General features: G+C 35.6%; 1 protein-coding gene and 1 long non-coding RNA gene across 2 annotated transcripts in view; one reads left to right on the top strand and one right to left on the bottom strand.

Moving 5' to 3' along the window:
* Positions 9,295–11,302, bottom strand: LOC110270332. The gene is made up of 2 exons (XR_002359747.1): positions 11,172–11,302; positions 9,295–9,489 (listed from the first exon to the last, which is right to left on the bottom strand). It is a non-coding gene; the product is annotated as an uncharacterized LOC110270332 (long non-coding RNA).
* The window catches only part of LOC107617338 (glucan endo-1,3-beta-glucosidase 12), a 2,926-nt gene continuing 1,256 nt past the window's right edge, over positions 13,701–15,370 (top strand). Inside the window, exons 1-2 of the mRNA XM_016319085.2 lie at positions 13,701–13,900; positions 14,237–15,304. Of these exons, the coding sequence (XP_016174571.1) occupies positions 13,846–13,900; positions 14,237–15,304 (1,123 nt within the window). The 5' untranslated portion in view covers positions 13,701–13,845. The remainder of the gene's footprint in view (positions 13,901–14,236; positions 15,305–15,370) is intronic.

Below are 15,370 nucleotides of genomic sequence, written 5' to 3'. Positions count from 1 at the left end.
TGGACGGAACGGGCGTACGATTGTATGGACACTATCACAGCTTTCTGGGGGAATTTCAGAGTCATCTTGGTGGAGATCCGAAGCCAGAAACGGAGCCGGAGCCGGAGCCTTTTGAGATTGTTGACATGCTGGTCCTGATTTAGCTTTTTTGGTAAACCAGCCTTTCCTAGCCATCTTAAATTCATAATAACATGATGCAGGCAAAAAAATCATCACATTAACTCCAACAACACATAATGCAAGTAAATTTTGTTGATATAAACTAGAAAAAAATTAACTTGTATACAATGCGAGGAGTTACGATGTTAATTACTGAGATAATATAACATAGCGTGCTAAACAGTTGTAACACTAGTGGTTTAGATTGCTATATCATTTATTTGATTTTAGCTTTGTTTATTTTTAAAATAAGACTATTTTAAAAAATAGGTAATTTGGGTGCAGTTTATTATTTTGATTTTTTTATTAGCAGGCCATTGACCACTATCACATTCTCTCATTCATTTTAAGAGTTATCAATAATGTACTTGATCAGTCAATGTGTCGTTGAATTGTGTTTTAGTGGAAGCAATTGATTATCAACTTGGAGAACTAGTTCTATCACGATTGGATTTGATGGGAAACTTGTTAGAATGGTCATGACTATGGCATCACATCCAATAGTGAAGAAGTGTTTCTAAAAAGAGACAATCACTTTTGGTTGGTTAAACAAACAACTCTTTAATAAATACAACTATACAAGCTTGTAATTTTAAGCAGTTACCAACTAAGTGTCAGTTGTGACTGTAGTACCATTACTTGTGACTATGGTGGAACTAACAATGTAGCAAATTTTGACCTAGAGGCTTGCATGGAGAATTTCAAGATGGAGGATGGTTGTGCTAACAATGTTGATGATGGAAGAAACAATCAAATTGTTAGGCCTAAAGGAGAATTTGAAGACTGCAATGCTGGTTTCATAGACTTCCACTTTTTGGATATTGTTGGATCATTGGTTTGCTCTTCTTCTCCTTTTGAAATAACTGAGGAAATGGTAGGGCCAATAGTGAAAGAGAATTATGATGTGGATGATTCATCATTGCTTAGGATGAAGTATGAAAGAAAATTCTCAACATGTCTTTATACATTCATTGGTGTTGGTGAGTGTTTGAGGCTGAAGGATTGACCTGAATAGCTTTGACTTTGCAGTTGCACTAACAGAATTAGCATCTTATTCAATTGATTTGGATCTATCTTATTGGTTTTCATTCTACTTAGATAGCCAATAAATTTGGCATAGCATAGGTTATTTTTTTTTGTAATTGAGGATGGCATCTTAGCTTATATTCTTTAATTTGATTAATGGTTATGAATAAAGCTGCTCTAGTTTTGCTATGTGATCAGAGGTTTATTATATTTATATATATAAGCCCTTCAAAAGATTTTGCGATCTCTTTGGGAGAAAAAGATAAGGTAAAAATGACAAATGACTCTGAAGAAGGTTTAAATATAAAAACCAGATGAATTATTGACTCATTTTAGCTGAAGAAAACTGTAAAACCGAAAGCATAGATGAAGTTGATCAAGATAAACATGTGTTTTGTTGTAGAATAAATAAAATGTCTCTATTAAACTTTGAAGATATAAAACATTAAACAAACGTTGGATGTTGGACCATCACTGTAATATGATAGTAACCCTGAATTCAGCATATTGCATATGGCCTAACCTAGGAATGAATTATCCACTAAACTTCTACCTAAGAAAAGAAAAAAAAGTAATATAAACCACTACCAGTGATGAATGTATTAGTCTACATAAATCAACTACAGTTCATTAATTTTTTTTAAATTGAAGATCAATTCACCAAAAACATTTCCAAATGCTACCCTATACAGTGTTCAAAGATTGGAAGTCACTATGTATCACCTAGAAACAATAAATTGAATGCTTGTGCTCATTTTGAAAAAAAAAAATTCATTTCTTTTTTCTACAAAAGTATTAACTTTTTCATTGACATTACGGAAAATAAAACATTGGGTACCCTGTTTTAAGCCTCTCCATGTTGGTAAAATCACTGAAAGAAGCCATTACCAAGTTTTGAAATAAGCTATCTCGTGAAGTTGAACGCCATATGAATACTAGAAAATTGTTCAGGGTTATTACTAACAAAACTTCATTCTTATGCTGTCATGAAACCTGAATTCTAAAACCTTAACATGTTCACATTTGACACCATCTAGTTAATTATTAAACAGAGGTTTATATACGGCTTATAATTATAATAATAATAACAATATAATTGGCATTAATAATAATAATCGTGTCTCACCATATGGCAGTAATAATAATAAGGTTTCACCAAGGTGGAGAAATAAGAAACGAGGAGACCAATGGCCTTCTATGTAGCATAATAACAATCCAAGGTAATGTAGAAAATAGTTATAAAGTCAAGATAAATTTCAACCAAGGTTTCAAGTATCTAAACTACATATCCTAGGCCGCAATTCTTCATCTAAACTACATATCCTCAAGGTTTCAAGTATCTAGTAGCCCACATAGCCAAGTGCCACACATTTCTCTTCTCAGGAGACATTCCACTATAAAGATATTCATTCTCTTCTGGCGTCAAATTCAGGTCATATGACAGCATGGAAGCCTTGGGTCCATCAGCATCTTCGCCATCAGAGCTATCGAAAGGGACAACATCCTCCCCCTCCAATGAATCTGGAACCACCTCCCCCGGTTCTTCAGACTCCTTCTGAATATTCTCTCGAGACATTCCTGATAGTTGCAAGGTATCCAAGCAAGCCCGGATTAGGAGGATTTAGTGTATGAATTGCGTAATCAAAAATATCAACATTTAGAGTCAATTGCTTCCTTAGTCAGCCAACAATGGGATTATTATTAGTGAAGGCACATGATTAAAGATAGGAAAAAAATAAAAAACAAATAATAAGTAAAAAGAAAGTGTTAACCCAATTATCAAAGTGATCTCAAAAAAATTCAAACCAGACAAATTAGAACAGGATGATCTGCACGGGTTGGAACTTGAAAGAAACACGATAATAAGAGTAACAGCTAATGTGCTGCTACGAATAATTTACAATGTTGGATTTATGACAAGGGTCACTGTCATAATTATCTGAGGTGAGTTCCTTAGGGTGTATCTATTGGTTGAAATCATGAAAAGGAAGGGAAGACAGTGAGGGGGCTAGGAGAGTGAAATTCAGCAGATTTTATTCATGAAACCATTCATTTTCTCCCTTCCCTTCCCTTCCCTTCCAACATCCTAACTCTCAGAGGAACACTTACAAAGTTATTTATTTTAAATAAGACTAACGTGTGACTTAATTAGGTATGCAACTTAACTAGGCCAAAGGCGTACAGATATGCTACATATTGGGATTTTCTCCCTATGCAACTTAACTAGGCAGAAGGATTACAAAAAATTAAGAACAAAAAGACCGTAAAATATTATGATGTACATAAAATTAGTTATCATGAATGTAGATATATATATATATATATATATTAGGGTTTAGGGTTTAGGGTTTAGTTATCATGAATGTAGATATATATATATAAGTCACACGTTCATATATGTGTTAATTAAATTTTTCGTTCTTGAAATAGTCAAACTCATAGTGGATTAAACATATTCAGATTATATAACTATTATAAAAGCCGAGTCTTTCTTACTGTCCCATAGTCGTTCAAGGCCATGTACTATGAGTTTGAATTCCTCCCGTGCCGCAATATCTAGTTCAACAACAAGAGAGTTTTCATGGCGTGACTGCAAACATACACAAGTGATTCTAATTTATCACAGTAACAAAATTGAAATTAGAATTTAACTATGTAGTTCGAGAACTTTCATGTACACTAGTTAAATACAAAAGTAAATCATGAACATTTACCTTCACCTCGTCAAGTATTTCATGTGAGCACCACCTATCCATACTTGTTATAAACTAAAACCCAAATTTAGCCCGGTACATATGGTCCCATTGATTCAATTCCTAAAATTTAAGCAGAATCAACTGAATTGGATTTCATCCATGAACATGAAAAAGAAATCGGTTATAAATTGGGCAGCAACAATCAAACCTTCATCATTGAACCCGACACATGACCAATGGCTTGAGTGAGGTGTTTGTGACCAGAAAAGGCATCCAGCCATGATTGTATACTGGACTCATTGAACCACAACTGCCTTACAAATGATGTTGCATCATCCAACGAATAGAATGGGGACACCTCTATCATCTTCTCTACGAAACAACAGCTGCTGCAAATGAGATAGAAGTCTCGGCACTCCAATTTTCCTGATAGGCCAAAGACATAGAACCATTAGAACAAGGACAATAAAAAAATTTGAGTGTAAGAAGACTTGAAGGAGAAGTTACGGCATTGTGAAGAACCAGTTAAATCTAAGAGCTTTATATCAGAAGATAAGTTGTAAAAAATCTACAATAAGTCGATATATTCGTCCCATTGTACTATTTTAAAATATGAGCTACATGCTTGATGGACATCTAATATTTTAGGAATCGGCGTCCTCATCACAATCTTCAACCCCGTCATCAGCGGATTCCTCTAAATCGTCATCTCTTGTCAGCCGCAGGCCTTCGACATCAAATTCAGGCAAGGTAGTCATACAAGCCTGGGGGTGAAGGTTGACCTCACAATGTTAAAAATCCTCGCCCATGTCAAACAAATCTCGTGGCTTCGCATGGAATACTACACTCCATCCGTTGTCCACCTCATCCTCCACTCCTCAGATACCAGGATGTACGGCTCATCGTCTTCTCGATCACCGGTGTGAATCGGAGTGGCAAAATTGACACAGGTGTGGCCCAACACGTCGTGTCAGATGCCTCTGCCCGACGTGGTGTCTGCCCAAAGACACTTGAACAACACTACAGTGAATTGACCGCTGTAATTTAGCTCGATGATGTCCACTAATCTCCCGTAGTACGAGACCCCGCCAACAGCAACATTGGCATCCCATTTACTTGCATAAGGATTAAAGCCATCACTGGCCAGGGCTAAGCGAACACTGCGCGGATCGCCAGAAAAGTCAGTATATCTCATGTCAAATGCTTTCCAACCCTCGCCGTCTTTAGGATGCCTCAAGGAACCGTTAGAGTTGGTTCCTCTCTTGTTCCGTAACATGTCCACAGCTGTCTTGCTTGACATGAATAATCGCTGCAACCGTGGGATCAGAGGAAAATAACGAAGAACTTTCGCCGCCTGAGGTTTACCATTCTTCTTGACAACGGCGTTGATCCTTACTAAAGAATTCTTCCTGGTCTTTTGCTTCCACCTGGATGCTCCACACCGTTTGCATTTAAACATGTCGTGGTCGGAACCCTGGAATAGTATGCAGTCATTCGGACATGCATCTATCTCCTTGTACTCAATACCCAGCTTCCTTATGATCCTCTTGGCATCGTGCAAGGTCTTCAGGATCCGTGCATGCTCAAAGGCATCCCTCAATAGCTCTAGAATCAGTCTGAAATCCTTGTCGCTCACTCCGCACATGCACTTGATATGGTACAGCCTCACCAAGAAAGATAGCTTCGAGAATCTTGAGCATTCTGGATATAACTCCTGCTCGCCGTCCTTAAGCAAGTCTTAAAAGACACGAGCCTCGTGACTAGGTTCATCAGATAAGTTTGACAACCCATCCGCAACGTCTCCAACATGCCCATCTATGTAGTCTTCATCCTCACTCTGCAGTCCTAGCAAATTGAATGCGTCGTGGACCATGTCACGCATTTGATCTCCTGAATTTATAGTGGGATCTAGTTCTTCCCTACCGCTGGGTCTCTCGTCTACGATCCTCTCACCGTGATGTAACCAAAAGGTATAGTTAGGGGAAAATGGTTTCATCAGAAGATGATTGTATGCATCTTCTCTAGTCTGGAAAAATCGGAACCCACACATAGGGCATGGACAATGTATCATCCCATCGGATGATGCATTGGCAAATGCGAAGTCAAGGAATCTATTCAGTCTATCCTTATATTCTACACTACCTCGTGGCTTTGTAATCCAGCTCTTATCAATGTCTAAGTAAATGAAATAGCACATACAAGTTGATAATTAGTAAAAAAAGACATAGAACTAAAAAAACCAAATAAAAAATGGGGTGTGTGTCAGGTGAACCAATAACAGTCTATCACAATTATGATATGGGAGAGTACCATACGTAATAAACTCGACAATATATTACAAGCAAAACCATGTAGAGAGCAACGCAATAACTCAAAATGGAAACAGAAACAAAGTTACTTGTATCCCAGATAACATGAAGAACAGGAAAGGTATTGGGAAGGAGGCTTACTCATGTTTAAAATTCTGTACTTTCTTAAAAGAATACTGGTAGAAAGAATTGCTGGTTCCAAGTCCAAAAAATGAAAAGATAAAGAAAAGCTACCTTAAAAATTGAAAAAGAAAACAAGAATAACTGTTAAATTTAAAAAATAAATAGGTCAACAAACATAACTAAACAATGATAATGTATAGTGAATAGAATCTTCAAAATATCTCAAAAATAGAAGACATAACAGGATTAAGAGTTAGAATTAAAAGACAGTTAATAAAAAGGGGTTAAAATAACAATTATAACAGATGGAGGATAGAATCTTAAAATTTAAGGATGTATTATGCCTTGTATGCTTATAAGAAGGTCATATTATAGTTCCCCTGACTTGAATTCGACCGTGTAAATAGAATAAATGAGTTCAGTGAAAAAGAATAAATTATTAACCCCTAAACTCAATTTCAATATATCGAAAAAATCACTTGTAACAGGTTTATTACAATAAAAGCCTTTGAGTTCCTTATTTTCATGCAGCATACACCTCCATTAGAGGCTCCTCTAAAATTGATAGAAAAAGTACTGGTGGCCAGGGATATAAAGTGCCAAGATGATGGTGTTCTTTCTACCTAAAGTGATATGGATAATATTTTCTGAAAAGGGTTAAACGCAAGCTTCTCATCAAGATGATTTGTTTAGAACCATGCCTGATCCATCCTTCAAGAATCATTCAATGGACTTCAAGCACAAAAAGTTTGTCTATGATTTTACTTCGAATCCAGTTGCGATTATTCATATATGTTGCTAGTCACATTGTATAAATTATTTGTAATTTAATTTGTATCAGTGCCACCATTGTAAAAAAATGATGAGTTTCTGCTGTAACTTAAATTCAATGAATACAGTTGTTAAAAATAGTACCCTTAAATGTGTCTTAAATTTCTGTCAAAGAATGAGGGAATAAATAGAAGAAAATCCTAATCAAACTCGGAATTAGATTTGTTTGGACCACCAATAAGGAATGGTTTCTCCTTGTGCAAGTTATTGCTTCTTGGTTTAACAAGTAATTAGTGTTTGTAAAATATGTGGTATATCACAGATCAAAATCTAAGACACATTCAAGAAAAATGCTCCATAAATACCAAATGAAATGTATGAATAAAAAATATCATACATTTAAGAGAAATCAATATTGTTCCTTTAGAAAAAAAAAGGGCAAACAAGAAAATTTGGTTTTGAGCCATGGTAGGGAGATGCTATAACATTAATAATTATAGTAATAATGATAAAGAATATAATTGAGTTCTTTTGATATTTTGGCTTCATTTGCAAGGTAACAGGAAACTGTATTACCCAAGAAAGAAGTAGAAAGAGGATACTATGGTCAAGCGAATGAAATTGAAGTCAATAAAAAAAAAGGAAACTTTATAAGTAAATACGCAGAGTCCATAATATCTCCATTGTTTTTCATACATGTAAAAACATCAAAATCCTATCTTATGTAAACCAATTTCTCTATCAATAATTAGTATATAAACCAGCCAAGCTAGCTAGCTGCGAAAACTAGTTAAGTACTATTTTCAAGTTTCACATAAATAATAATACAAAGGAAACCTCTATATTCTGTTCCAATTTGTTGAACATAACAGGTATCAATCAGTCAAACTAAAAATGGAATAAAGACTCATGTATCTATATGTTTGTTAGAACTTAGAAAATCCTCTTGATCTCAACATTTCATTCATTAGTCAGAGTTTATGGAAATTAGAATGTCACCAAATATACTATATTATCAATTATCCAACAATATCCAAAACTCACATAATATTGCTTATTTCACTTTAATAATACTAATAATAGGCAAAAGATGCAGTGGTGAGAAGTTGTCAATGCAGGTAAGTATTGGTTATAACACATTTACAATATTATGGTTACATCAGGCTGAAATCCTTCTTAGTATAACCCTTTTCCTAACTAGGAGAATGATCAATTCCACTACTCACATATGCAAAAGATGAATAGATGCAATATTAATAAATCAAATTTATCATAATGGATTCAAATTTCCAAGCTTAGAGGCAGAACATAGATGCAGGATAGAATGCAAAGAGAACAATGGAGATCATTATGAAAACTGTAGCGTTTGTTTGTATTCCAGTTCTGTACATGCACCTAAAAGGAATGATGACAACCACTTTGCATCTATATATCAGGATTAGCCCAGAACCTTGTAACTAGATTAGTCTATTTAATTTCTCACTTTAAAAGCAACATACACAGGGAGGGGGTTCAGTGATGGTTCAAAGGCTAATGGGATTTTCTTTTCTATCAGCCTAAATATTGCTTGATTCAATCCAACTCACACGATTACCCTTCAAGTTCAACTAACTATAGCCGGTTTAAGGAGGCAATATAAATTTGATGATCGATCGTAAGAAAAAGGGGAGGAAAAAAGCAACAATGAACAATTAATTGAGCATCACAGAATCTATAAAATTAAATCAATCCAATGGTATCAACATGCTTTTTTGTTCACTTAAACCACTCAACCTTGTTTCTCAGCTCCACACTCATCATACAGAGCGAAAAGTACTATATCTGTCTACACAATAAGAGATTGACTCAAGGGTGAGAGATAGACGATATTAAGCTAAACCAATCAAGTCTCCATACTGAATATAAAAATTAACAGAGCAATTCATCCTTAATGATCATGGACAGAGGTATTATACTCTAATTTTTGTTATCTTTTAGAAGATAAACTTTTAATCTGCTAATTAATCGTACTGAATGAAATCCCTAACTCGAAACAGCTTCAATTAACCCCAATTTATAAAAGATATAGACAAATACATGTTCAGAACTATGAACCAATAATGAAAACCAGAAGAAAAGCTCAATGTGGAAGAATGAACCAGTGAAAGGGGGAGGCAGCGATGGCTAGGATTCGCGCACGGTGGAGGACAAAATTCATAAATAAATTAAAATACAAACATAAAATTCATACAATGTCATTAGCTCAAATAACTTGAAATTAAAAAAAAAAAAGTGTTAGATCACTACAAATTTAACACCATAATAAAGAAATTACAATATTAGATATAAATGAATCTTCAACCTTTATTCTTGATCACTTTCAACATCTTCATCATCATTGAAAGTTTGCAAATCAAGATTTAAACCTGAAAATCAAAAGATGTAACAATTAGCAAATTAATTGGTACTATATACAAAACTAACATAAATGAAAATTAATCAATATATCACCTTTACTTCCCAAAGGTGCCCACAACCAACTTTGGCCACACATCAAAGCTTCAATTATGTCTTGTTTGAGCTTTGCGCGATGAGGAGAAATTACACGATCACTTGTACTAAAAGCAGATTCAGAGGCAACAGTGGACACCAGAATAACATATATATCCTTAGCTATTTTTGCAAGAACTTTAAATTTCATCTGATTGTTCTTCCACCATTTCAAAACATTAAAATTAGGATCATTTGGAGGATGAATTTCCTCTTCAAGATAATGATCAAACTCAACATTCACATATGAACTCCTTGTCATTTTTTTCTTTTAAGATACACCATATAATCATCACCCCCAAATAGACTTGCACTAAAAATCATAATAAGCCACATAAACCACCTGACATAGTCATTAAACTATGCAGCAGGCAACCACAAATAGAACCAAAGCAGCTCGGAATTGTGAAGATAAGATAAAAAACATTAAAAATATTTTTTTTTCCTTAAAGCAACATAGTTAAATGAAGAAGATATAGCTTTATAAAATTTTCACATGAAATGCAAATAAACTAAAGGCAATTTGACCATACAGCATGCATCAATTTTCAAAAGAAAGGTTTTAATTGTGAAAAAGAACCTAATTTTTTCCAAGGAAACAATACCTGAACTAAGTACATAAACTAATCAGCTATGTTCTACCCTGTAGTGGCAATTCATTTGCCTGTAAGCAACCACACTGGGTTTGAAATTTAGTTGAGACTAAGTAGGAGATAAAAATTATTAAAAATGTTGTGTGCATGAGTGTTTAGTGTGCGTGAATTTCACTTCTACTGATGAGAAATTTTGAAAATTTTCTATTTTATCTTTTGTTTTTAACCTGAATTATTGACCCAGTTTGAAAAATTATAAAGCAAAATCAGTCAATGAGATTCAACTAAAATTCTATTTTCCTTTCTCAATTTAGTGCAGAAAAGAAGGTAGAAGCTACATAACTATTTTAATAGCAAGATAAGATTAAAAAAGAGCAATGAATTGAAGTCACACCACATAACCAATCAATAAGCAAAAGTCAATACATAAAATAAATAAAAAAAAAGAAGTCATGATTGTTCCACTATGCCTCTATTTTGGCATTCTATAGCCTGGTGTGGAAGTTTGGTACAAAAATGGAAAAAAATTATGAGTAAAACTTTTCCAGCTTACAATAAGCATTCATCAAATTATCACTGGGCACATAAAAAAGGCTCAAATGACAGCAAAATATAGCCTTTACATTTTGTAAAACAACATATAAAAGGATCCATTCTGGATCCATTCTGCTACAAAGAGAATAATACAGCAGGAACATATTTATACTATCCCGCACAAAAAAAGAAGCAGCAAACTAAAACCATAGAATATGCAACTGAAGTACTCAATAGTAATCCAAGCTTGCTTACACTATCATTTATTCAAAGCACTTCACCCAGCATACATGAAAAATTTATTCTATAAAGGCTAAATACTTTGAACCTACAGATTCCCTCATATCTCATAGATACAAGAAATTCATATACAGCATTTGCAGCATCAGTGGTAAGTATTGAGCGAGAAGTGCTTAGTGCTTACCAGTTACCAGAGAGACGACGACGGAGGAAGGAGGGATGACAAGGTGAGCACAGACCAGAGACCGCAGATCAGAGAGGCGAGTCGGCGAGGATAGTGACGGCGAGAAGTGGGAGCGACGCCGACATGAGCTCCGTGAGCAATAGCGGTGAGGCGACCAAGATGAATGAAGAGGGTTGGTGTCTTCGTGAGCGACGGCGAACGATTGGACGATCTGTGACGGCGGCGCAGCTGAGCAGAGGATGTGGTCCTTGACAGCCTTGGAGAGTTGGAGAAGAGCTGAAGGCCTGAAGCCTGAAGGAGTGAAGAGAGACGCAAAAGTGAGTGAAGCCTGAAGGAGTAAAGAGCGACGAAGTGAGTTTCAGAGTTACCCTAGTGCCTAGGTTTGAGAACAGAAATGAAATGAGTGACGCGAGAAAGTCAAGTAACCCTAATTTTTAAATTATATATATAATGCTTCAAACCCGCCCCGCTGCGGGTCGGGTTTAAACCTGTCCCGACCGGGTAGGTGCGGGTCGTGTACCCGCGGGTTCGGGTATTGCTGCCACCCCTAGTTTCACGCACTACCGATGAGATGCTCAACTTCGTCGCCGCTGATAGAACCACGGTTGGCCACTGCACGATTCGACAGCCAACACGGAAGCGCCGGGTGGAGCAGATGGTACGCGGCTCTGCTCCCGCTCGTGTTTGGCGCGCTACCAAAATCAAGTGACGGGTTTCTGCAAAATTGGGGGGAGGGGGTTTCAATTAATGGTAGTAAGGTAAAAGGGGGAATTGAATTAAGGAATTGAAACTCACCTAGCGGCGTTTCTGGGTGTACTCGCGGGTAGGTTGCGCCAGAGGGGAGGTTGGGTGCTCTTCGCACATCTGCTCGTGCTTTCGTTCGCGCCAAGATTTTAGGTAAAATCAGGAGGGTTGAAGATATATACACCAAATTCGCAGCGGTTCTGACTGCACGGCCGCTATCCAGGGGCGTTTAACGGTACCTGCCAGACCACCGCTAACCTCTGCCCGGATCTTTTCAACTAGCGGCGTTTTTGGCCACGGCTGCTGTTTAGCCGCCGCTAGGCTCTGCCCCTGCTGCAATGAGAGATATAACCATTGAACTGACTCACTCTAAAAATTCCTAATGGTTATAGTTACCGTATATTTGTCAATAGGATATTCTTATAATGAACATAATATTAGAATTTTCCTTTGACCTGCGACTATCATAGTAATTGACAATGTATTTGTTATACTTTGATTCCGGACACCTAACACCCTACGGTGTTAGTTGAATGGACATTGAGTATGATTTAAATACTTGTAGAATTAATGATTAGTCAAAATGGAATCCATCAACTATGATAATGAGTTTGAGCTCTACGATTATAATGAATGAAATAAACAATGCCTTGGCCAAGGTGTTTGAATGAATTAAGAAATGAGTTTCTTAAGTCATTCATAATTCATTATAATAATGGTAACAAGTTAGAGTTTGACAATCAAACCGTACTCTAAAAGTTAGCCAAGAGCTGAAAGGATGGAAGGAGTTGTATTTTTTGTTTATCTTGGGTTCTTAGTAAAAAAATATTATTACTTCATACTATCGGGTCATCGAGGAGCATTGCTAGACGTCAACCTTGATTAGTAAATTTAGTATGACTAATTTACTACCCGCTTAGTATTGAATCTATGAGGTCACACACTAACGAGTGTTCTAATCCTTGGTAAATAATCATTTAATTATTATTTTGATTAGATCAAATAAATAATTATATTAATTCAAATAGAATATTATTATATTCTTTGCTAGCACCATGAATATAATAATATGATAATTGAGAATATTAAATAATTAATTATTTATTCTATGATGAGTTTTAAATATGGATAAGATTCTAACTGATTCTGTTTCAAATTAAGTTGTAATTTGATTCACAAATCAGTTACCAATCTCATACTATATATATGTGTAAATGATAAAAGAAAGACAACACAAGTTTTTTCTTTTAGCTCCACATACACAAATATTCCCATTCTTAGTGAAGAATAACTGGTGCAAAGAGTTGCAAGAAATTTCTCAATTAAATCCATTGGTCAAGGAGTTGACAACAAGGATCAGTCTCGGTGTGGATACACATAGTACCTTCGTATTATCGAAAAAGAAAGTTTTTATTCACTAGGGTACTCAGATATTAGCATCCAACCCATCTTATTTCAATAAAATTTTAAGCACAAAAATAGATCAATAGGATTACTTTATATTATTACTTCTGCTGTGTGTTATAAACACTTATAATCCTTCATAAAGTATTAAAAGAAAGAAATAAAAATAGAAAATAAACACAATATAATTATTAGAAGAAGAAAAAGTATATTATATAAAAGTAATAATTTATCAAATCAAAGCATATACATAGCTTCTTCGGAAAAAAGTCTGATTAATCTCCTGATTCTCTTTTTGTTCATGAAGCAACAAACCTTAGGGAGTAGGAATAGATGAAATAGTGAACTAAGAATAAACCTTTGCCACCTCACATAGATTACTTCCTTAATTCCACAGCAACCTTAGCTTCAAAAAGATCTCCTGAAAAGGGCTTCGGATGGAGAAGAGAAGAAGCATTAATAGAAGCAAGCAATAACAATAACAATAACGAACTAGCAGCACACCAGCTTGCAGGAATTGTACGGTGAAGAATATGGGGTGGCCGTGGCTCTTTCATCTTTTCCTTCTTTCTTTGATTTGTCTTTCTGGTAAGAAAAACTTGGAGCCTTGTTAGCTTCTCTCATCTCTTAATAAAGTGAACCAACTTCAATTACATGTCAATATTGCTTCATTCATATAATGCCAGATTCATTTTTGTTTTCATCATTTCTTGATTTTAATTTTAATTTTAAAGTTATGAAAATAAATAAAATAAAAAAATACGATCTCAATTCACTTTTTTGAAAGTTCACGATTTCAATTTCTTTAAATTATCTTATAGTTTTTATATTTTCAAGTTGAGTAATGCTAAGAAATTAACATTATATATATATATGCCCGATTTGTTTCAATAAATTTTTCCTTTTTTCATTTCTGGTTTTCAGTTTCTAGTGAAGAATCCATTGAGCTACTAAACCTATGTGAAACAAGTGAAGATGTTTTACAAGCATCATCTCAAGATTCAGACCTATCCTTAGCTATTTCCATAAGTTATGGAGACATCAATGGCGTCTCAAGCAACATCTTAATGGCAGAAACTTGGCTCAAAACCAACGTTCTTGCACACTACCCTGCCGTGAGGATCACCACCATAGTCATAAACTTGGATCTTTGTAACCTCGGTGTCAAAAACAACAACTACAATCATGAGAGAAAGTTGAATTTGGTTCTTCCTTCTTTGAAGAACATTTATCACTCTCTAAAGAGATGGGGTTTGGAAAATGACATCAAAGTTTCAATTTCTTTCTCTTTGGATTGTTTCCCAATCCACTCTCTTCGCCATTTGAAAATGGCGAAATATAATCTCAAGCCACTGTTAGAGTTCCTTCAAAGTGTGAATTCCACCTACTCTTTAATCCCTCATTCCGGATTCTCTCATTTCTCGCAGCAGAGTTTGAGTCTGGTGTCTTCTCATTTAGATTTCATGAAAAACCTAGGGTTTCTTAATCTTAAAAAGGTTAATGTTTTAGGCATTGCTTCAAAAATTAGAAAGCTTTCAGAAATTTCTGAACCACCAATAATGGAAGCAGACTATCCCTCTCTTGGTGGCTACGCAATAAAAAACCCTAATTTTCCTCCAACTGGTGCTCCATCAAAATCACCTTTGCCTTCGCCTTCGCCTGCGCCTTCGCCGAATTCTTTCAATACTCTTCCTCCCTGTAAGCCAATAGGGCATCATGGGTCGCCGGAGGCGGAACTAGAGCAGGCGCAGAAGTCGTGGTGCGTGGCGAAGCCGAGTGTTCCGGCGCAGAAGCTGCAGCAGGCGTTGGAGTATGCTTGTGGAGAGGGTGGTGGTGATTGTGAGGAGATTCTTCCAACAGGGAAGTGTTACAACCCTGATAGTGTGGTTGCTCATGCTTCTTATGCTTTCAACAGTTACTGGCAAAAGAATAAGAGGAATGGGGGAACATGCTACTTTGGTGGAACTGCTATGTTGGTTAATTCTGACCCAAGTAAGTCCATCTTTTCATTTTTGAGTAATGTTAGAGAATTAATTTTTTTTTAATAAATTGTTAGTT

Source organism: Arachis ipaensis, chromosome B01 (assembly GCF_000816755.2).
Source record: "Arachis ipaensis cultivar K30076 chromosome B01, Araip1.1, whole genome shotgun sequence".
Taxonomy (NCBI): Eukaryota; Viridiplantae; Streptophyta; class Magnoliopsida; order Fabales; family Fabaceae; genus Arachis; species Arachis ipaensis.
Note: the sequence above shows the minus strand (reverse complement) of the source record. Positions and strands in the feature narration are given on the sequence as shown.